Genomic DNA, 24,894 nt, shown 5'->3' on the forward strand with positions numbered 1-24,894 from the left:
GGGACCAACAAGGCAGGACACAGTGCGACAGCTCCCTCCCACCCATGTTCCCCAGCAACTGGTGCACACAGGCTTACTGCTTTGAATACTGGAGATAGCACACAACCATCAGGGTTGTGTGCCATTGATAGCCTTCACCTCCAGGAATTTATCCAACCCTCTTTTGAAGCCATCCAAATTGGTGGCCATCACTACATCTTGTGGGAGTGAGTTCCATAATTTAACTATGCGCTGTGTGAAGAAGTGCTTCCTCTTATTTGTTCTGGATCTCCCACCAATCAGCTTAATGGGATGACCCCGAGTTCTAGTATTTTGAGAGAGGGGGAAAATGACTCCCTATCCACATTCTCTACCCTATGCATGATTTTGTACAACCTCTATCATGCAAGCTAAATAGTCCCAGTTAATGTAACCTTCCCTCATAGGGCTCCAGCCCCTTAATCATTTTTGTTGTCCTTTTCTACACTTTTTCTAGCTCTATAATATCTTTTTTTAGGTGTGGTGTCCAGAAGTGTACACAGTGTGGTCGCACCATATATTTGTAGAAAGGCAGTATAATATTGGCAGTTTTATTCTCAATTCCTTTTCTTATAATGCCTAACATGGAGTTTGCCTTCTTTACAGCGGCTGCACACTGGGTGGCCATTTTCATTGAGCTGTCCACCACAATCGCAAGATATTTTTCTTGTTTGTTTACCGCCAGCTCAGATCCCATTAGGTTATACTTGAAATTGTTTTTGTTTTTTTTGCACCGACTTGCATCACCTTACACTTGCTTACTTTGAACTGCATCTGCCACTTGGATGCCCACTCTCCCATCTTAGAGAGATCCCTTTGGAGCTCTTCACAATCCCCTTGTGTTTTAACAACCTTAAATAATTTGGTGTCATCGGCAAACTTGGCCACTCCACTGCTCACTCCTAATTCCAGATCATTTATGAATAAATTGAAAAGAAATGGTCCCAATACTGATCCCTGTGGGACCCCATTATTTACTTCCCTCCATCAGGAGAATTGACCATTTATTCCTACTCTCTGTTTTCGGTTCTCTAATCAGTTACTGATCCATAAGAGGACCTTAATCATCTTGCCCAAAGCCGAGGAGCAAATGCAGCTCTGCACACAGTGCGTCATCCATGCCAACAGCAGAGAAATGGTAGTGATGATCTCTTAGTCTCCTTTCTGGGGATGGGGGATGGGGACTTTCAACTTACAACAAAATTAAAACATACAAAATTTAAAACAGCTGAAAATAATTATCCACTAAAATCACCCCATCAAACAACTAAAGCAAAAGTGACTACACTGAACAATTCAACTGATGCATTAATGAGCTCATCAGATGCCTGGGAATAGAGGAAAGTCTGGGAATAAAGCGTTAGTAGTATAGGATGGCTTATTCTGGGCATAGCAGGGTTTTTTTGTAGTTAAGAATGGCTGGTCTCTGAGTAAGCGAGCAGGCCTCTGTTGCTTTCCAAAAAAAAAAAAAAAAAAAGAAGTAGCCTCTGGCTGTTGGCCAGGAGGAAGATTAAGTGATGAATGCAGCAGTAGCAATTTCTTCTCGGCACATGGCGCAGCAATTAAATATGTTAGCCAGTCACTGCAAGCTTTCCTGCTTATTCTGATCCATGGCGGAAGAAGCTCGGCTCCCTTCCAGAGAATTCCAGAACATACACAGGAAGACTCTGAAGGATGTGATGAAATGGCATGTATATCACTCAGTGTGATGCGAACCCTTTTGTCAGAGCAAGCAGGGGACATTGAATGACCTCTTTAACAAGGGCCGAATAGCAGTTAAAAATCGAGTCAAATATCATGCCTGATCCTTAGTTGGCTTTGGTCGAAGTTGCTATTTCCCATCATCTATTACCTACCTGTAAAATGGTAAGACCTATGTTCTGTCTCATTAGGGTCATAATTTTTATAAAAATTGATGGATTAAATAATGCCATGCAATGGGTATTGCAAAGTGCTTTATGTATCCAAAGTGTAATACATGCTAGGTATATTTTCTTTAAGCTGAGAAAAGCCTTGCTTCTATAGTTTATTAATCTTGTTCTTAACCTTAATAATGTATTAGTTTTAAATGTTTTAATCAGTTATATGATGTTTGCATTTGTGTTGTACCCCGCCTCAATCCAGAGGGAGAGGCTGGTAACAAATAAAATTATTATTATTATTATTACGTGGGCATTATTTTAAAATGGGAGTTAGTTCTATATTGCAAGGGACACACCAAATTGTCATCTCACTTAAAAGGCCCATTTCTTCATCGTGTGCTTATTAGAGGTTCAGCTAGTAGTCCAAGGGTTGTCAGACCTTGGCTTGGGAGTGGCATACATCTCTTGAGCCAACAAAGATGTCCACATATCTTGTGGGTCCTGGCATCTTCCCAAAGATGCTGACAGACTGGGCAATCCCTGTCCAGTGCTGAAGGCACAGGAGAAGCAGCTGGTATGCATGAGAGAAAAGTAGTAATGGCAGAGGCATGGACAGCATGCAGGAGAGAGAGGGAGGAGACTGCTGAAGAAACATGGAGGAGAAGGAGGAGGAGACAGAAGCAGGTGGCTAAGAGTAATGGACAACATTTGAAGGAGGAGAAAATTGCTGGCTGCCAAGAACCGCGAGGAGGTGTGAACAGTGTGAAGAGGAGAGAGAGAGAGAGAGAGAGCAGGCTCAGCCAAATTGGAAGAAATACAAGCCCAGTGCAGACAGAGGAAACTACCAAAGCCTGGATAAGGGTGAGAGATCAGTCAGTGTTGTCCCATTTTGGAGCTAGTCCCAGGCTTTGGGGTTCCCCTCTGTCTCTTCCATCCATTCTCTGGAGGCTTTACCTAGGTAGAGTGAATAAATCTGCCTCCTCCAAGGCCTCTTCCCTTTGCATAAGGCATTGGACCAGGAGAAAGAATTAATCTCCACCTTCCCCATGGCTTTCTCCACCACCTAGGCTTTGCCTGACATGGTGGGTGGGTGAATTAATCTACCCCTTCCAAGTTAGAAGTTGTCAGGCAGCACTAATTTGTAGTATTCAAAAAGGATCTTGTGTGCTAATATTTGCAGGCCATCAGCTGGTTTGCATGATCAAATAAGCCACCATAGTTTATTTAAGCCACTGAGGGCTGTGATATGCACTAGCATGGATGTGTGGCCATTTTGACTATTCAAGCTGCAGCTTGTCATGTCATTGAATCTGGGTGGCAGGGATTCTGGGAGAGTTAAACAACCTTGCATAACCCATGCCCTGTTCTAAGGTTAGTACCCCTGCCGCCCAGGTTCAGTTGACACGACAAGCCGCAACTAGAATATTCAAAAACCGCCCAGGCTGCAGTGATCATGAGAGCTGGGTTGTAGAGTTGGATGTCTCACTACCCTACAGCGCACCCTTTCTAATTTGATCCTCGGCATTCATTATGTCATCTAATTCCACATCTAATTCATGGGAGAGTTCTGCAAAACCGTAACATCTTCCAAGTTGTAAGGAATGCAAGTATGAAGAGGAATGTCCAAGGTTTCGCCAGAATGGAAGGAAGATTTTGCATTCACTGTCAAATTTTATTTATTTATTTACTTATTTCTATATTGCCCAATAGCAAATGTCTCTTCCATTCTCTGCAATGCATTGGTCAGTCACTACAAAGCAAGCAACTTGGAACAGCACTATAAAACAAATCGCACACACAAAAATTCATCTGAATATCCTCCTAGATCAGAATTCAGGGGGGAAAATTGCTAACTAAGTTAATATTTGAGTCTAAAGGTTGTGGGCATCTTGTGGCTCTTGAATCTCTGAAGGTTGTAGCTGCGGTTCAGAGGATCTGAAATTTTCGCCACCCTTGGACTAGTCTATGACTGGGTTCCGGCAACACAATAACCAACGATGGTTTAAATAGTTGATGGTTGGTTATTTAACCCACTCTGGTTTATGTTGTGTGGCAAGAGTTTTTTAATCAACCGTTGGTTAATTGGCTGAAATAACCAACGCAAATAACCAGGGCTGCGCAGAGTTGGCTATTTGAACCACCATTGGTTATTATGTTGTATGGAGGGCACTGTTGGTTATTTCCTCAGCAAATATACAAACTATTTGTTTAAACAGAGATTTGTTTAAAAATAAATACTTTTAGCCAATTATAGATGAAGTTTACTAGGTCTCAAAATAAATGGGTTTTAAATTTTGTAATGGGTAGATCCTTGAGATAAATTATGAAGTGTATTGTTTAAAAGAGTTGAAATTTTACATCTCTACACAGAAGTAGAATTTTCTCCTAGGTAAGTGGGTTTAGGCTTGTTGCGTAAAAGTTGACTAATGCTGGCATTCTCTTTATAGGGCTAAATCATCCTTCCCCAACCTGGTGCCTCTAGATTTTTTGGATTACAACTCCTATCAGCCCAAGCCAGCATGGCCAATGGTGATGGGAGTTGTCAACCAAATCATCTGGAAATAATAAAATTGAAGGCTGGGCTAAATGAAAATCCTGGGAAGTCTAGAGAGTTTCATGAACAAACTTCTTCATTTGATGTCTGCTGCTATTCAGCCTCTAAACAAGTCTAGCTAAGGATTTTCAAAGGCATTATATATATATATATATATATATATATATATATATACACACACACACACACATACACACACACACACACACACAGGTATGTTTCCATAAAGGCTTCAGCTGATACAGGTTGCTAAGCAACAATAACGTGTAACGTCAGCTGGTACAGGTTGCTAAGCCCCTCGCCTGACTCCTCCGGGCTTTCCAAGGTAATCCAACCCCCCTTTCTGCCTTCGTGGGGGCGCTCCCCCACCACCACGAAGGGGGCAGCGCCACAGTCCAGAGCATGAGCAAGGCACGGCCAGGGCCCTTGGTGGCCGGGTGGGAGGTTGCTCACGTGCTGCGAGCCGAGGCCCTGGCCTAATCTCATGCGAGCTGGGCAGGCAGCCCAAGGCTGACAGGAACTCCGGGGAGAGGGTCCAGATCATGAGCAAGGCACGGCCGGCGCCATTGGTGGCTGGGTGGGAGGCTGCTCGCCTGCTGCGAGCCCAGGCCCTGGCCTAATCTCATGCGAGCTGGGCAGGCAGCCCAAGGCTGACAGGAACCCCAGGGACACTGCCAAACGGTGCTGTATTGGCGGCCCCCAAGCAGCCTGTGCCCCCGCGATGATATTTAATTAATAAACTACAATGGCATATGTTACGCCGGGTACAACTTGTGTGTTTGTGTGTGTGTGTGTGTGTGTGTGTCTATATATATATTCTTATCTGTAGGTTTGGGTTGCCTTCTAACATAAGAATTAATAGCGTAACTAGAAGTTTAAAAAGGAAGTATACCATGAAAAACCTGACTTACTAAACATCTTTTAACATGCCCACGTTTGCGCTAGATGGTCCTAGGAATCTATCATAACCTTCCTTTAATGCACTGGTGAAAATGGTGAACTAATTTTTAAAACAATGAGACAATTCCTGGCAACCCATCCTATTTTGTCTACTACCCAGTGCACACCTCATGCTGTGTGGTTTCTGTCTCTGAACACAAGTGCCATCCCAATTATTCACAAATCATTAACTAGATAGCAAGTAATGACAACATTTGATTAAAATTGATTTTAGTTTTGAAAAGTCTTAATTGTGTATTTCTACTTCAGAGTTTGACTTTCAGTTTCTGCACATCAGTCAATGTTTTGAACACCAAGACTGACAACATAGTTTTTAACATGATAGTTTTTCTACTATAGACTTGCAGTAAAACTCCATTAATGAAAGATAAAAATGATGGTCCACAATCCAGCCAAAATCCAGTTCTCTTGTGGTGAAGACGGATGTGATGACATAAATCCTGCTGTGAGGACCTTATGTAATTGAGTTTGTTTATCATTCAGATTAGCTATACTGTTAGGGACCTCCCTATATCAAAACTATAATGGGAACACTGACTCTTTCTCCATAGATTCTACAGAATTTGCAGCACATTAAAACCTTCTTTGATTTTTTCCTCACTACTGCTACCTAACTGTGTCTTATTCTAGCTTCAAAAGCACCTTCTTAAGTGTGCCATCCATCAGGTTGAAATATTATTGCAAGGGAAAAAATCTGTGACCTGTTTTCCTCCTGAGATATACAGCAAAGAGCAACACTGCGTAGCCATAGGTGTGCGTAGCGGATTTCATTAGGGTGTGTACCCAGTGATATTTTTTTTAAAAAAATGAAAATTTATTGAATACTCAGTTATAAAGGAAATTATTTTTATTTATTAAACACTGTAGATACTGATGCCTTACTCTGTGTTGGGCTTGCCTGACTGCAGGAGGGCCATTGCAGGTGAGGGGGAGTGGAATGAGGAGATGCATTGGTGGGGCTTTGTGGTGACCCTGGCCTTTTCATCCCTGCTGCCGGGAGCAATGATGCTCTTTCGGTGGCAGCGTTTTTTTGGAGCAGCCAGAGAGCCATTCCCACTGTGTCTGGATCTCCCTTGGATCCCTACTCACTGGCTTCCTCAATTTAGCACTTATTACTTGAGACATTAGAGGGTGCCTGGGCCCTTGTGCATGCCTATGTGCTGTAGCTTTTGGAGGCAATACAAGTTCTCTTTTTATTAGGGCAAGTGTTTCTTGACAAGGATAAGTAGTCCTTTATTTTAATACAATGTTTATGTACGTCATATGAAATTTCATCTTTTTTTTTGTATTTTGTAAGTATGCTTTATTTATACGGATATGGTTTGTGTTTATATGAGGTCCTTATTGTCCTGAATACTTGATGAAATGGGTCATAAGTCCAAATTTCATTGTTCTACATCTTTTATGATGGTACAGTCTATTTAATTTTATCAATAGTAGAAATACTATCACTGAAAGCTAATCTGTTAAAAGTATTGGACTAGATGTGTAAAAGCCCAGGTTCATAGAATCATAGGATAGCAGAGTTGGAAGGGGCCTACAAGGCCATCAAGTCCAACCCCCTGCTCAGTGCAGGAATCCCCCCTAAAGCATCCCTGACAGATGGTTGTCCAGCTGCCTCTTGAATGCCTCTAGTGTGGGAGAGCACACAACCTCCCTAGGTAACTAGGTTCAGATTCTTATGACCATGAAGTTCATTGGATCACCTTGGGCCAGTCACCATCCTTTAGTCTAGTGTGCCTCTCAAGGTTGTTATAAGATAAAAACAAACCAATGGGAGTTATATATTATGTCCTGAGCTCCTTATAGGAAGTGTATGATAAAAATGTCATTAAAATGTCACATTATTTAAGCCAAAGTGAGCCGTGATGCCACAGGACCTATCCTGAATAGTCAACTCCCGACCATGGCTTGTCCTGTCGTGTGAACTCAGCTGGCAGGGGTTACATGACGTTTAAACTGGCCATGGCTTATTGTTTGTTTAACCCTCATGTAACCCCTGCTGCCCAGGTTCACACAATACAACAACCCACGGTCAGGGTTGAATATTCAGGATGGCACCCATGGGCGCCACAGCTTGTTGTGGCTTAAATAAGCCACAGCAAGCCCAGTGAGTGTTGTGTGAACCTTGTATCAACAGCAGGGATTGAGAATCCTCCAGATGCACGAAACAGAGAATCATCTTAAAATGGATTTGTGGAAGTTAAGAATCAAACCATAATAAAAAGAATGGCACATGCTAGTAGCAAGAATGAAAAGGGAGTTCAGAGTCCTTGAACTTGCGGAGTCTGTGAGGAGAAAGGGGGTCAGGATAATAAAGTAAGGAAAGCTAATAACTAGCAGGCTGCAGTTGGATTTCTCAAAATCCAGTGTCTTAAGTTCTCTATGTGCTGCTTTATCATGTGCCTGGTTAGAGTGTAATCCTCTGCATATGAACCACACGTGAACCTTAAATCTTTCCTTAGCAGGCAGTTTTGGATATATCATGTTGTGAAGGGTTTCTCTGGCATTCATCCGTTTAATCCATAACCAGATTTCTTGCCGTGGTCTAAACAACCACTGAATAGTTAACTGGGAAATGGGCTTCTCTGTGAATCTATTTTTTTATTTTTTATTTAAAATATTTGTATGGGATTATTGAGATGTCATTTTCTTTCTGGTGTAACGGGAGCCTGTTCTATTTACCAACCCTAAGAAATGTTTCTTCCTTCTCTCACAAATGACACAGGCCACTGGTGGAAGGGGACAGGTCTTGGCAAAGGCCACCGATGCACTTCATTTATGTATTATAAGTATCTTTATACCTCTCTTCTCTTCAATTATATTCCCAGGGCAGTTTACAGAAAGAATAAAAACAATAAAATCTAAATAAAAATATATAGAATAAGCTGAAAGCCTCAAAACAATAAGAAGTCAGCAAGATTAAAATTGTATCTAAAAGAATCAAGAAAATAAAAAGGCATTTGCCTGATGCTGAAAGGGCAATAAAGTAGCCGGCAGGCAAACTCTTTGGAGAGAGAGTTCCACGACTGGTGTGCCATCACTGAGAAGGCAGTCTTTCTCTGATACCTGCCAGCCTTGCCTCATATGCCATGCTGATCATTGGTGCCAAAAATCGACTGAGGAGGGCGAGTATTTGTTAGGAAGATCATGAAACTAGCCATGCTTAAGGGATGTCTGAGCTCAATTTCTGACTTTTCTAGTGACTGATTTGGTTAAACAAAGGCTCATTGTTTAAATATTTGTGCATTTGTTTCTCTCTTTTTAAAAAACAACAAGAAGATTATTTAAAGCAGCTATGAGTCATAAAGATAGTAGTTGGTGTTATAACTACATTTTTTCTTTCTTTAAATTTACACCTGCCTCAGTGTATGGGTAGGGAACAACTGAGAATTCTAGTGAATGGCTGTTCAGCTAAAGGTGTGTTGAACAATGCACACACATCATTGACATTTCTTCAGGAGAAATCGAGGCAGTTTATGAATTTTGTTGGGAGTCCCCAAAGCAGCCTGTCTTCAACCACTATATTTTTCCCTCTCAAAAAAAAAGAAAAAAAAAAGTTCCTGGCAACTATTTGTAGGTTGTTGGGTTTTTTTGGGCTTGTTTTTAAAATGGTCACTGCATTGAATATTCTAGGGTGTTGACGCTTCAGTCTCCTTGGTCGTTGATACCGGTCATAGCCCAGCTGTCTCTTCTCTGAAACGACTCTTGTATCTTACAGTGAGCACAAAGATTCCTCGGAGAAGAAACACAAAGAGAAGGAGAAAACCAAACACAAAGATGGCAGTTCAGAAAAACACGACAAACACAAAGACAAACACAAAGATAGAGACAAGGAGAAACGAAAGGAAGAAAAGGTACATGATGGTGGCTGGGGATGTTACTGCTTGAACTGTACTTCTGTCGTGCATAAAGACACAAGAGCAGCTTCACTTTTTGAAGTTTTAATCTGTTAGCTCCTTGTCATATCGAATGCCCAGCCTTGACAAAAACTCAAGGCCATGAAAATAAGAGCCATGTCATTAGGGATTTCAGATGACATCACTGTGCATCTGTTTGAATAGCTGTCATAAACCTGTGACGATAAATGCCATGCCAAACTTCATAGCAGTGACAGACAAAAGATTGTTTCCACATGTGGAATTCTTTGGGCAACATGATGTTGTGTACGTTGCACTGATGCAGGTTCACACCTTAGCCAGCCTGACACAAGATGGAGAGACGGTAACTTCATATTTTGCTTATCCTCATCTGTTGCTATTTGGGCAAACTGCATAATTACATGGGGTTAATAGTACAAACAGAAGCCTTGAATATACAAGCTAAGGATTTGGTAATGTAGCTTGCAGTGGTGACTAGACAGAAGGGAAAAACATCATGAGCAGATCTAGCTAGGGAAGGAGCTAGAAGATGCACGTCTTCAGGCTTGGCCTGGTACATCGAGTAATGCTGAAAAGTGTTTCTACGGAATAGCTGGAAGAGCACTTGCTCCCGGTTCAAGGTCCTTCGTCAGTTGCATTTGAATGCACAGGGAAGATCTGACAATGCTTTTTTATAGCATACTGACCAGCTCTCATTTCTGTCTTTCAGAGTAAATTGTCTTCTGGTGAAGTGAAAATAAAGAAGGAAAAGGAAAATGGCTTCTCCAGGTATGCAAGTGGGAGCTTTGTGTGGGGGAAAGGTGCATCTGTTTGATCCTTAGTCTTTATTTTTGTTGATTTTGTCACTTTGCAGAAGAGGAATGGAATCTTATCTCAGTGGGAGGCACAAGAATTTAAGGGCCCTGTTCCTTGTTATGAGTAGGCTGGCATTCAGGTTTGCTGGAAGAGATGCTTACATAAAGGTGGAAAACTTGTGTTTAAGAAACATGTCCAGCTATACAAACAGGATGCTTGTTGTAAAAGATCCTCTAACATGTTTTCCCTTTTAACCAATTGTAGACATCAATACCCTTTTGGCTCTGAAGTTACAGGTGGACTAGAAAATAACATTGACGTCTAAACTAAAGCCAGTTCACCAGCAATATCAGGCTTTCAATATAAAACTGGAGAATTAGACTCATGCTAGAGTAGTTCTTTTAGTGAGGAGAAAGAATGTACTCTTTGCCATTCCATTTGAAAGGGTTATTTTCTGCTACGTGCAGTTTGCATGGAGGAGAGTGAAGGGGAAGTGATCTGAGAAGGAACCTGTATTTTTCATCTTGATTCATCATAATACGTTGGGTCCTGCTGCATTAATATATAGGCCATAAACTTTTCATTTCGCAAAGAACTTTACAGCTATTCAAACAGCAAAATGTCTCAATTCTTGGTAGAGAAAATTTAGGTCCTCTCTAGGTATCTCATGGAACTGCACTCTTAAGAATGATTGCTTATCAATAGCAGTAATGCTAATCATAAATACCTGGTTAAACTGGCACTAGCCATGCGTAGCCTTACTTTAGCCTGAGCTGTATCTAATGGCGGACTAGATGCTGCTGATGGAACAGATCTCCCTCCAACCTGTAGACCTCCCACTGCCCTCAGGTTTGGGGGACCCTCCAGAGTAGATGGGCAGGGGACGATGGGGCTGCAGGGGGAGGAGAGAAATGGAAAGCTCCATTGCGTAAGTGGAATTCTGCTCATGCCATGCTGGATGCTGACCCCTGGTCCAGCATTCTCTTGCATTCTGGGACATGATCCTGGATAGATTCAGAACATAGACTTCTTTAAAATCACATGTTTTGAAGGGGCTTAATAGCGAACTGTGATGTCTAGTGCTTTAAATACTAGCATCCTTGCATCCTTCAGTGCATTCTTGTTCAGTATTTCATTTTTGGATGACAAGGTGAGAGATGAAGGGAAATCGGACCTTATTAGATATTTGGAATAGGATGCAGAGCAAGCTACATCTTTTCAAAGAGGATTGTTAGAGCAGAAGCAAGTGACTTCAGCACTTCAGTGTTTTGGCTTTTGTGGGGTTTTGCCCATCATTGAAACATTCTAGCAGGCTGCAGGTCTGAGATGTTGCGAATTCCATAAAAAGCAATAAACAGCAAAGTAGTTGCAGAAGTTTAGCCTTTGGAGAGAATATGTTTATTGGAGGTAAGCTTGGGAAATTAGCTTTCAGTGGCTGAAAAGTAGTCTTGTGAGTGGCTTTATAAAGCGATTTCCATCAAAATGGCACCTTGTAGCTGCATGTATTTATTCCCAGTAACCCTCAAAGTGTGCATGCCATTGCTGCTGAGGGATTCCTGCTGTGAGAAAGCTAACTACATCCTGTTCTGCTTCATCAATACAGTCACCACTCAATTCCAGGTTCTAAAATGTCTCTTGCTAGGTCTGGTGTGCAAAGCAAAAAAAATGCAACTCCCTCTCCATCCAGCAGCCCGGCCTCCTCTACTTCAACAGCCCCCCGCCCCCCTTTCCTGTTGCTTATGCAGAAGGCCCTTTCCCCAGGAGCCCTGGTACCCACAACTGGCTGTTAACTAGGGATCTGAGCTTATTTGTAACTGACAAATGTGGAAGCCCAAAATTTCATCCAAAGCTGCTTAACTAAGATACATACTTCAGACAAAGTAGGCCCTAGTCCACAATAGGTTATGCCACAGTAAATCTGGCAGGCTTTAAAGTGCAACAAGATTCATAGAGTAGTGTTTTCTGCTATGCACTAACCTGGCTACCCCACAGTAGTCAAGCCACAATTGGCTATGTGTATTGGTGTTGGATATTTGCATTCTTTCTCAGCTTTAACAGGGGAATTGAGATTTTGGGGAATGTTAAAATAAATCCAGAGAAGATTATTTATTTAAATCCTATGGTTAAATTAGTTCTCATTTAGCATCCTGGATTGTTTTTACTAAAGGCAGCTAAATAACATAGTCTTTTCAGGTATTTTATTTCCTAGAATCCAAGCAATAAAAATAGGGGAATCAAACTCACTTATTCTCTCTTTCGAGTACATCTGCTAGCCAGCCAGGGACTCATAATGATGTTTCTACTTCTCTCACACTTGTGCAACTCCTTTTGTTTTGTTTTATTGTGTGATGAATTGTTTTATGTGCTATAAGCCACTTTGAACACTGCAGTTTTCAGTGGAAGGCAGGATACAAATTCTCCTACATAAATAAAAATGTTAGGGTTTTAACCATTTTGCTGTAGACAGGGTTATACAAATGCAATGCAAGCCTTTATGTAAAAAAAATAAATAGAGTTAGTAATTATATTATGCATTGTCCCAATATTTTAGGGGGAATGGATTTATTAGATCAATGTAAAATTTGAACTGCTATTGTAAATGAAAAGCAGTCAAGGATTTTGAATCGGATATATCTTTAATATCTAATACTTGCAAACACCTGCAGTTTATGTTTATGATCTGTAGTCCCCTACTCCATTGTTGTCAGATTTCATTCTCCTTTTCTGCTGTCTAGCTTTCATTTAAATCAGAGCTTTTCAATATGGGACAGCTGGGGGGAATGTGGAAATCTAATGAAATAAAGGGTATCTGTGGGGAAGAGTTCAGAGAAAATTGTTGCAGGAAGAGGAAGGCATTATATTTCAAGTTTAGGTTAATCTACCTGAATGTTGTACATCCCATTCCAATCTAGATATGGTTGGCAGGAATAATAAAAGAGTCTTAGTTGCATGTGTTGAATTGGTGGGTGGGGTCTTTAGACTGAATCAGGCTTTAGACTGAATCAAAAGTATTCATGCTTTAAATAAATACCTCTTACTTCCCTTTCCCTTTTTAGTCCACCACGTATTAAGGAAGAAATGGATGATGATGGCTACTACAAAGAAGACTACAAGCCCCTAAAGAGACCCCGAGAGGATGATGAGTGAGTAGCTTGTGTAGCTTACCCACAGTGAAAAATGGCAATAATTCAGGATTTGGATCTCTGTCCATAGAAAGCAGCTGTGGTACATGAAAGTGATTGTATTATTAATATACATTTTTTTGTTCAGTGCTTGAACTTTTTTCTGCTGACATAGAATTCCTGATTCATCCTAGCTGTCTTCTATGGACAGTTGCTCTGATCCAGCAAAGAAGATGCTGATGTGCATATAGATATGCACGCTATCTGCATCACAGTGCTAATCTGAGTCCCATTGAACTGGCTGGCTCAATCTCTTATGATGTAGATTGCAATGTAACATCTCCAGCTGGGGCCACTGGTTGTCCATCACTCAAACTAGACCAGTGCCAGTATCAACTGTCGCAGCAGCGTCAATACTTTTTTTTATGTTGCAGAGGGATTTGATACTCCCCTCCCCACCCTTCACTCCACAGAAATGCAATGCAAGTCAGAGGCCATAGGTTGTATCAGATATTTAAAACAACAGCTTAAGAGGCTTCCTAATGCTACTTAATGTACTTGGTCATCTATATTTTATAGTACCCTATTGCATGTAAAATATTATCTGTGATCGTTTGCATTTAGCAACACATATTGGGAAGTAGTGGTACTTTCTAAATGCTTGGAAGAGCCTCCAAGAAACACAACGAATTCTTCATATCACATCTTAGGTTTTATGAGAAGTTTACGTGTGGGGCAGTATTTTTGGAATGGAGGCATTCTACATTTTCAAGCATGTGTATGTGTGATTGATAAAAACTGTTTTTTAAAAGAACTGGAAAGATTGCACACACACAGATAAACGCAGTTCATGCAGACCACACCAATGTCACACCAATTCCTGGATTGTCTAACTGAGGAATTGTCAGAGCTGAGCAGTAGTAAGCAAGTGTGATGCCCCATGTATACTCGTTGCTTCTGCTTTCAATCAACAACCAAGGAACACACAATTCCTGGGTAGTTATTGTGATATCCCAACCTGGACATCTGGGATTTTTAGGTGTTAAACAACCTAGAGTTAATCCAACAACAAACCATGGGCGATTGTTGGGTTAATTTTAACCCCTAAATGTGTTCCAGGTTCAGTTGTCATGATAACCCAGGAACGGGGCATTCTTGTGTTGTTAATTGAAAGCAGAAGCTATGAGTATGCGGGAGTCAGTCCCCTCGTTCCTTTACCTACAGCCCTGACGACCTACAGTTTAAACAGCATGTGGTTTGTCGTTATGTCTGTACCAGACCACAATATGATGGCTATGCTAACATTTTCAAGCGGATAAATAGATAAAGTGTGTAAAGAATTGTAGTTAAAATATGTTTTTAAAGAACTGGAAAGAGATGATTTATTTGCAATTGTTTGGTCTGTTTCAGTGTTGACTACAAACCTAAGAAGATCAAAACTGAAGATATCAAAAAATCAAAGAAGCGGAAACAGGAAGAGGAAGAGGTGTTGTTGAATTCAGATTTTATGGAGCTATAGGGTGGAAATGGGTAATGGCACCAGATATGACTAAGACATCCTTTATTTTTCTTAGAGAACCCAATCTGGTGATCGTCTGAAAACTTGAACATAAAAATCAGACAATCGCCCTAGTCTAGAATAGCACTCAGGAAGACTAATATGGAGAGTCTGATTTTAGTTGAAAAATGTTGAATGGAAACCATACTAGTCTTTGGGGTGCTTCTCCCTTGCGAGCCTCCAAGGCAACTGAAACAATATTTTCTTCACCACAAGGTTGAAATTCGTCCTCTATCCTTGGGGCTATGTGGTTGGGAGTCGCTCCTCTGCATTTCTGTCCTCTCCATATTTCTTATATATGTGCCTTTACACATTTGAGACTATACCTTCCATTTTGATTTGTGTATGGCATGTTCCTTTCTGCTGCCCTTCTCAACGGGTAAAAGTACATCCAGGTCAACTTCTGGATGTTTTGCATTTTAGAAGAGTTAATTTAATTACAACATTTATGTACCACTCCACATCTAAGTAGATTCAGGAGCAGTGAACAACAAAAGATAAAAAGAAGAAAACACTATATTAAAAGTTTTTAGAAACAAAATACCAATAAAATCATGGCTGGTTAACCAAGAAGGTCTTCTTGAAATAAAAGATGTCTTCAGCAGGTACCTAAAAGAGTTCCACAGAAAGGGATTTACCACATTGAAGGCTCTACTCCAGGTGGGCTCCCAAGTGGGTCATAGGTCCATGCAGAACCACCAGGAGCATCCCATCTGATGATCTCAGTGACCAGGCAGGTTGGCAAGGGAGAAGGCGGTTTTTTGATGAACCATGTTGACTCAACAGTCTATTTCCGAGCCAAGTTCAAAGTATTGCTGTTGACCTTTATAACCCTAACTGGCTTGGGGCCAGAGTATCTAGAGGAATGTCTCCAGCTATATGTACCTGTTCAGAACCTTAGGCCATCCTCAGAGGTCCTTGTCCTGGTGCCCCCACTGAAAAGTTGGGTGGGTGGCTGCAAGAGATAGGCCTTCTCAGTTAAGGCACCCTGCCCTCCCCCAAAAAGTTTGCTTGGCACCACATAATAAATAAATAAATAAATAGTAGTGTTGGGCTACAACTGACACTCAGTCTGGGAAGATATTCAGATCTATTTTGTCTTGTTTGAAAAGGAGTTTATTTTACACCATGATAGAGTATATTATATTATTATTATTATTATTATTATTATTATTATTATTATTATTTATATAGCACCATCAGTGTACATGGTGCTGTACAGAGTAAAACAGTAAATAGCAAGACCCTGCCGCATAGGCTTACAATCTAATAAAATCATAGTAAAACAATAAGGAGGGGAAGAGAATGCAAACAGGTACAGGGTAGGGTAAGCAGGCACAGGGTAGGGTAAAACTAACAGTAGAAAGTAACAGTAGAAGTCTTCTAATTGCTTATGGAAACAGTCACACCATATCAGTAAGGTACAAAACTGATGAAATACATTGATTCGGACTGAGGACCCTTTTTGTGTGAGGCACATTTCAAATGTCTCTCCCGTAATTTATTTTTAAACGAAAGGGGATCATGCATAACAGCAATTTGTCTCCTTATTAACCCCTTTGCAGGACATCAAGCCCAAAAAAATAAAGAGCAAAGATAAGAAACCTTCTGTTGGAGACATGAAGAAGAAGAAAACAAAAAAAGAGGAGGAGCAGAAATGGAAATGGTAACATCCACACTTCTGATATTTCAACCAGTGTCTGGCTGCTTCTGCTTACATTTGAGAAACTGATGATTTTGGGTTGGGACAAGAGTACCCATTCTGTGAATAGAAGGGCTCTTTCCATTAATTGAAAGGACCAAGATCCGATGTAGGCATTAGCTGGTAGAAGTTGCAGGGAGTAATTTTTACCATTTCCCCCTGCACCTTCCACACTGCTATGAAGTTTGTACCAACCCTCCAGAGCAGCTTTTCAGGAGGCTGCAGGGGGAAGGAGGGATCAGTGAAAATTGCTTTCTCCCTGCCCCATGCACAGTGGGTGTGTCCAGTGAGCAGAGTTCTACTCATAGGAACTTTGGATGCAAACCCATAGAATTCTTTTGACTTGTGGTTTCAAACTACAATTGGGTTCTTGTTCTTTTAAACCTAAAGGTTGGAATAGCATTTAGTTTGATAGAGCAAAGCCTTCAAGCATGTTATGCAGCTGCCGGAGTAAAACACATTGTGCTCACCCCATCTGAGTGATGCCACGGCTACTGGCACTGCTAGGCACACCTCCTGCCATGGTGCATCTCTGAGGGACAGCTCTGCTCCTCCCATTCCCTGAGGGGAGGCACCCCACAGCAGTGGGGCGGGGCGACTGTATAATTCTGTCCCTGGGATATTCCCCCGTGGCTTCAGACTGTATCATTTGCAAAGCTATGCACTGGTTAGGGAAGTCACCTGCCTAGTGACTGCGGGCTTCAATCATAGACATGCTTAAATTAATTCCAATAATGCATTTTTTAAAAATTAAGTAACACGAAGATGCACACCCATACAGTCCCTTGTGTATGTGTGCCAACTTTCAGGTGTCTAGGTTTTATGACCTTGAAGCTATGGCCCTGACAGTCAGGCACACATTCTCTTTGATTATTATAGATTGCAGCAACACACCAGAACCAAAATAACCTTACAAAAATGAGTGTGCCTTTAACTCGCAGCCTCACTGTGCTGAATTTTATGAGGTTTCATGCTGTACTGAATTTGCAGCCATTGTTCTCCCAATTAACTGCTGTTTAGAGTGGGAGAAGAGGGAACGCTGTCCTGTTTCTGACACAACCAGACCAATGCTCCCTTGCATTGAGATGAGCATCCCAATGTGAGGAAGTGTGTTGTTACTTTCATTTAAATCCCTTTTATTGTTGATGTTGCTCAGGTCCCTCCCCTCCTCTTCCATTTCAGCTCAGTACTTACCTAAACTTGGTCTCAAGAGCTTCTCACTTAGTCCCCCTTCAAGAAGTCAACCCTCTCAGACAGTTGAGCAGCCCTTTTAGGCACATACAGAGACGTGAAGCTAGTCTTTTCAGTTACCGTTTCTGAGCCATTAGTCTGCCGCAAGCCACATTCCAAGTTGCGTGTTAAACTCAGGGGAGTTTAAAAATAAGCTTGTGATGGGATAGTTGCTCTCTAGGACTGGTTCCTCACTGCTTGCACAGCGCATCCCTCTCTGCTTCTCTGGATCAAGGCCAGTGTGATCTTGGATGTTTCTTTAAATGGCACAACAGAAACAACAATGTTGTAATGGTGTGTTGCATTGTAATCTTAATTATAGGGCTCATTTTATAGAGCACTGTGTTTGGATAACTTTGTTTTTTGTTCTTTAGTTCTGCAGCTAACCATTTCTCAGTGTATGGGGATACGCTCCTTGGAGAGAGGATGTATCAACAAACACTGATCAAGTGATAACATTCCAGCGGATATTTAAACATCCTTTAGAACATAGGAATCTTGGGAAGGTTTTCATTGCGAATGTCTCCGCTGTTTTAATAAAATGTGTTGCTGAGGAAGAAATGTGTTAGTATACCTCTTTCTTTCCTCATTTTCTTCTCTTTATACCTTGTTCTTTCTTTCATCCTGACACATACTGTCCATTAGAGTGTACAAACACTGAACCTTAAATTAATGCCCTGATCATGACTTCTGAGGGCCATTTCACACCAAGGATATGTGAAATTAAAATGTAAAATGTGGTTGTCATTGTACAAGTGCATATGTCAGGGAACCGTGATTAGCCAAAGCTTCATCTTCAGTTTATTGTTGCACCATAACTTGTGAAGTGGCCCTTTTACGATAGGTTGCTTTTTTGTATTTTGAGATGCAGTCTTTCCTCTTGCTTCTGTCTTAAACTGGGCTTTATAAAGAATAGCATTGAATGTGTTTGTATTTAATTGATATTTGGAATGTAAAAGTTGATAGATAGGAAGACATCTGAGCCATATGTTTTTTTGGCCACCTTCTCTGGACCTATGTCATTTTCTAGAATGCCACTACCATGATACCTTTCTCATAACCATTATCCTCCATTAGCCAACCTTCACGAGAATGCTCTAGCAGTGTCTCTCTTGTTCCCTTTCTTCCCTTTCCTGGGTTTGGCGGTGAAGCTCCAGTTAGCTGTGCCAGATCCCTGAAAGCCATGCTGACTAGCTGATACATTCAGAAGCATGTTATGTTCAGAACAGCAGTTGTTCAGGTTGCCAGCCTACTAATGTTTCCTGGGCTGATTTGCAGCTGAAGTTAATGCAAATTGCTTTCAGGGCTGGGCTTTACAGAATTCCAACCTGTATCTTTAAGATGCAGCACACATTGCAGGTTTTACATATAAAGTCCAATTAAGGTATTTTGTGTCCTATAGATTTCAGATAGAGAGAGTTAAGCAGGTGCTTAACTTTCCCATTGAAAGCAATGGGAGACATATGGCTGGAGCATGCTCTATGTGTACATGCAATAAATGCACCTTATCGGGTGTACCCCACAGGTCACATGCCAGGGACTCAGGATCAAATGTGTACTGTCCTTGCAGTGTGCCACTATGTAACGTGTGAAGTGGCCTTCAGAATCTATTTCTGCATAGAATTAATAGGCCAGGAGAGATTTGAAGGCCATTTAACCCAACTCTCTGTCCTAAGACAGGCTCTTCATATTCACTTCTAGTGGTTCCAGCTGTTGCTGGAAGATTGTGATCTGAAGTGTAGGGCTAGTGTGACCTGAAGATAGATGGGGATTTACAGGAGATCTCTGGGAAAAAAGCATGTTTTTTAAAATGGGCATGTACCTGCTTTTGCCTAGTGTGTACCTACACCTGATCTAACATAATGAAGTGACCCTCAGTTTCACTCTTGCAATATAGACTCAGAAAAACAAGCAAGCCAATTGTTGCATGAAAATGATATGAAATAGACTTCTTAGATGTGCATTGAGAATATCTGTACTAAGGGTATAGGATTTTTTAATGAAAATACCTGAGAATTTGTGCTTTTATGTGGTACTATTATAGCCATTTAGGATTTCAGGCCTCTTTTTAATTTGGCTCATTCACTGTAAGTGAGAATGAGTTTGATTTGTCATTTCTGTACATCAGCTAGTACTATCTTCTTCCTGTTGTCCATCTTCCTCTAGGAGAAGTAACCAACTTACTGCAAGTTACTTTTGGGATTTCTTTATTTTGTAAATTATTAAAACACATATTAAGTGTTTTAAACCGTGCTCCAAGTGCATGTACAAAAATAAGAAAGAACAACGTTGATGACATAAACACAAACTAGTTTTGCATAGAAGCAACAACGATGAAACTGGTAAACTGTCTGACTTTTATTGGTGAGGCTGTCAAAAGTACTATAAAGTGCACTATACACAAGTTGGCTGTCTAGATTAGAAATAGGAATGGATGTTGATTAACATTAATTGTATAGGTGTTTGAGTGTGTGTCTGAACGTTTATTTCTTGATTATTTTTGTGTGATTTGGAGTTTGCTGAGTTGACTAATTTTGCCATTCAAAAGAGAGTAACATAATGCTCCTTTGCAGGTCTTACATCCATGTCACAATGTCTGAATGGACACTTGTTTTCACTTCTCTCTCTCTTTTTAAAAGGTGGGAAGAAGAACGCCTTCCTGAAGGTATTAAGTGGAAGTTCTTGGAACACAAAGGTCCTGTGTTTGCACCTCCATATGAGCCTTTGCCTGAAAACGTCAAATTCTACTATGATGGTAAGCTATTAAATATGATGCTTGGTGGAAGAGTATGGCCCAGTTTGCACAATTGTCAGGCAGTTACCGAGCCAACATGGCTTGTTAACTAGATTGCACATGCCCGTCGCATGCTAGGGAGATTTGCATAACTACCCCTGGCAATGTGGCTTGTCTTTCATGCAAATCTGGCCATGAGGAACAAGCCACCCAGAACCCTACAGTTGCTCATGTGTTCTGGATAGTTTGCTACCCACAGCAACAAGCCACCCTGGTGGGTTCACATGACACAACATGTCGTGTTGCTGAGGGCAGTTATGCAACCCACCTGCTCCCGGACTGGCTAACTGCCTTCCAATCATGTAGACTCAGACTGGGTGTCTTTATAATGAGAAGAAACAGCCAAAATACTTCTAGCAGCTTGAAGTTGAACAAATTTAGAGTTGCGTGAGCTTTTATAGGCAAGAGCTCTTTGTCATTTTGCCTGAAAAAGACTAAAACGGCTACTCTACTCTGTGAGGCAGGACTCTATAAAGCCGTTACGCAAATCAGTATATTCCACAGACCTTTATATATTTTATATTGGGTCACCAAAGTTAGGGATGCCAGAGAGAAGGGCAGGCTGGTTCGCCTATTCATATTTCCCATATTTCCTAGTCCTTTTTACTGAAGTTTCTAAAATTACCAAGCTAGTCCACCTGCACGTTGGGCAGCATTTCAGCGAATATTCCTAATTGCTCTTAGTTATTGCTCACTATTAAGGCATCAGCCTTTTGTGCAATATGGTCTTTCCGCACTATAAGGCTTCCAATGCAGATTGCTCCCTCCTACAGCCCAGCTATGCTAGGTGCATTCATGCAAAGCATTAGCACAACAGTGGAAATCCACCCCCACCCCTGCAGCAAGTTGGGCATTCAGTGGGCATAGACTGACCCTTGTGTCCTTGGTTATTCCTATTGAGGTTGGACGAAGAGGTTGGGTGGGGAAGTATTTATAGGTAGTGGAAATCCAAACTTTTAGGGAAGGGGTGGGTGGCTTGTAGTTTACCTGGAATTGGCTGCATTGCCAGGACCAGTGTGGGATATATCACCCGGAGAGTAGGCCCTCTAGGTCAAGCCAACCATCCACTGGGCTGCTGTGTGGCTTTTCTGCAAGCTTGTGATATGAGAATCCCTGTTACGGGCTGAAAATCCTCTTCTCCCTCCAGGGTGGGCTTTGTGTCCCATGGGCTGGACTGGTGCAGAGACATATTGCCGTTTTTCACCTGTGTTCCCTGGTGTTGCAGGGCGGGTAATTATGTAAATGATGGGTGATGAGTGGGAGGGATAAGCCATGATGGCTTCTTTTACCCCTGTGCTCATCCGAACCTGGACTCAGCCTAACTTGCCTCCCAGGGTTGTTATGAATATAAAAATGGAGAGGAGGAGGGCAATGGATGCTGCCTTGGGTTCCTTGGAGGAAAGGTGGAATATAAATGTAATAAAAGAATGAATTAATCTTGGATTGCTTGTATTTAAACCTAGTATGAACGTAAATATACACAGCAGAGAGCCAGTTCTCATTCTACATTCTATGCATTGGTTCAGATACCTGAGTACAAATTGCATGTACCTCTAGTAAAGTCTGAAAGACACACACAAGTTTAAAAAATCAGCTCTTGTTTATTAAAACATTTAGATGCAGGTGCCCAGTCCTTTACTTTATTTTGAAGGACACGCCTCACTAAAGGTTTTGCCCATGTGCCATTCAGAGTTTGGTATTGGTAGCAGGGTACAATAAAGTAAGAATCATTCCCGTGTTGCTAATCTTTTAAAGTTGATTTGAAAGATCCTTTGGGAGCATCGCCAGAATATAAAGCATGAGATCCTCTGGTCTAACATGGAAGAATTCTTCTCAGTTGTGTTCTTCAGTGTGACTAATTTTCTTAGAGAAGGAAATTCCTCCACCACACGCAGCCTGCATATCAAGAGGACCCAATACTTTGCTTTCTCTCTCTGCCTTAACTATACCAATACAAGTAGTGGCTGGATTTCACAAGAATCCATTCTTCTAAAGTGCCAACACTTCAGGCTGCTGGCAAGTGCGAGATTTCTTCCTGCTTGCTGCTGCTGTGAAATGCTGGCCAACCCCTTCCCTGGGTGCACTGGTGTGACGTTAGCACGGTCTGGGCCTGCAGTAGGCACTTTGGGTAGCAAAGGGAAGCGTCGGGTCTGCAGCACATTGAGGCAGCAATTGCTCCCCCCTCCCCTTGAGCTGTGGGAAAAGCTGCCTTTCCAAACAGCTAGTTATTTCATGCTGAGCCTCTATTACAATTCTTCAGTCAAGGGGAAACAGGACAGTCACGAATCATTGAAATATCAAGCAGGCAGCCTTTTAACAACAACTCTTTGAATCAGTGGAGTTCGAAATACCAATGTACATTCACGTGGACAAAACCAGATCAACGTGAAGGGCTCTGGTAGCACTTGTATGATGCTCAAGAACTATGCGGTGGGAGAAAGAAGAGGTTGGTGTGCCAGTGGGCTTGGTCACACCTTTGCTTTCTGGAATGAGAGAAACCACCGACCCACCCACTACCTAATCAGTACTTACTGCTTTGGGGATCAGCACCACAAGACCTTACATCAAGCTATTCCTGTGATGTGTGAGTGTACTCCAAAAGTGCCCTGATGTTCTTCATCCCTGAGAGCTCTTTGCATTGCCTCCCTTCTTCAGAAGGGCAGAAGCAAATTATCTGCATTCAGTGCATGGGCTGTGTGACATTGTGTGGAGTTGCCTTAGAAGGGCATCTGCGGAGGAAAAGTAGTATAAAATGTATATGAAGCTTTTGTCAGAAGCTTTTGTAGTACCCGGCTTAGTAACAGTATTCGGGCTATATAGATGAACCCTTTTCACAGTAAATTAGCAATTGTTCTTGCCCATAAAATACTGGCATCCCACAAGGTGGCAAAAAGGCATCTCTTCTCCAAGTGGTCTCCTTCCTTTTTAAACTGTTCCCCCCCTGCATGTCAAGTAGTAGTTACAGTAAAAATGTTCCCCTATAACATTAACATATTAATGAAGTTCAGATTTTAGAAGTTGTAATGAACTTCTGATCATGTAATGAATATTATGACAGTCTGTTTTATCAATAATCTGCCTACCCCCCTATACACACACTGTGGGTGGCAAGCTGACTTGCCATATCAGGGAGATTCCATCATTCCCTCAAGGGTGAATGTGTATCTTTATATAGTCAAAACAGCACCATCCACTCACACAAGAAAGAGAGAGATCAGCAGCCTTGGGGGAACCTCAGGATTTGCAGAAGTACTTAAAAAAAATCCAGAACAGCAAAATGAGGACTGAGCATGTTCAGTGGGCCTTGGATGCTCTCTGGCCAGCTGATAGGAAAGGAAGGGAAAACAGGTGAGGAATGGAGTGGATGGAAATCTAGACAGAAGTACGCCACAATCTGACATTTTGTTGGAGGTCCCCTTGTGTTTGAAACAAAACAAAACAACAGTTAAATGAGAGGGATGGAAGGAGAACCATCAGAGACCCATTTCCAATCTAAGACATGCAGATTCCTGGGGGTGAAGTTCGTCTGTGCAGACCCAGACACTATCTCTCCCCAAAGGAGTGAAGATCTATATTCTATCAAACTAAAATCCCAAAATTGGAATACCCACATTCAGCTGCCCCTGAAAAAAATGTTTTGAGCAGATGCAACACTATTTTTATGCTGTCTGTTTTGTTACTCACTGTAAAGATGTTATGTTAGATTAGGCAGTTTAAGGCTAAAGTACACTGTCCATATCAAAACTTGGAACAAAGTTAATGACTTTCATTATAGCACTCCTCTGGGCCCTAGCTTACCTGCAATAAACTGTAGGGTCATTATTCTGGCTGTGCGTTGTATATCCACAGAGGGCCAACGCTGGGTAGGGATGTTCCTGGATCCTTTCTAACTGGGGTAAGAGGAGTAGTCTGGTTGAGGGGTTGACCGTCCGTAGGATGCCACCTCGTTATTTTCCATTTCCTCATAGATAGTTTTTTCTTTTGCAGGTAAAGTCATGAAGCTCAGTCCCAAAGCTGAAGAAGTTGCTACATTCTTTGCAAAAATGCTTGATCATGAATACACTACTAAGGACATCTTCAGGAAAAACTTCTTTAAAGACTGGAGAAAGGTATGGATGGCCTCATGGAAGGGTAGGGTGCTCAGAGAGCTAAAGCAGGCTTCGCAGTTTGCCACTTGCCTGGTCACCTACGTAACAGTTGCTTCTAGAGGAGTAGCAGATGGCTCAATCCTTTTTTGCCTCCTTGTTGAATGCTTGAGGGTTCTGCACTAAGAATTCTGCTTGTCTCTGCACATATCAGAGCAAGCGCTTGCTTCTGGGTGCCTCTGTCTTTCCAATAGCTATTTAGTCTGTCCCATTCCCACCTTCACCCCCAACCAAATGCTGGGCAGGCTTGAATGGGTAAGGAAGAAGAAGTGA

General features: G+C 41.7%; 1 protein-coding gene across 1 annotated transcript in view; it reads left to right on the forward strand.

Moving 5' to 3' along the window:
* The window catches only part of TOP1 (DNA topoisomerase I), a 93,218-nt gene that overhangs the window by 48,017 nt on the left and 20,307 nt on the right, over positions 1-24,894 (forward strand). Inside the window, exons 4-10 of the mRNA XM_063145540.1 lie at positions 9,116-9,251; positions 9,985-10,043; positions 13,127-13,213; positions 14,603-14,678; positions 16,316-16,416; positions 20,322-20,437; positions 24,464-24,585. Of these exons, the coding sequence (XP_063001610.1) occupies positions 9,116-9,251; positions 9,985-10,043; positions 13,127-13,213; positions 14,603-14,678; positions 16,316-16,416; positions 20,322-20,437; positions 24,464-24,585 (697 nt within the window). The remainder of the gene's footprint in view (positions 1-9,115; positions 9,252-9,984; positions 10,044-13,126; positions 13,214-14,602; positions 14,679-16,315; positions 16,417-20,321; positions 20,438-24,463; positions 24,586-24,894) is intronic.

This window comes from Elgaria multicarinata, chromosome 1, assembly GCF_023053635.1.
Source record: "Elgaria multicarinata webbii isolate HBS135686 ecotype San Diego chromosome 1, rElgMul1.1.pri, whole genome shotgun sequence".
Classification (NCBI taxonomy): Eukaryota; Metazoa; Chordata; class Lepidosauria; order Squamata; family Anguidae; genus Elgaria; species Elgaria multicarinata.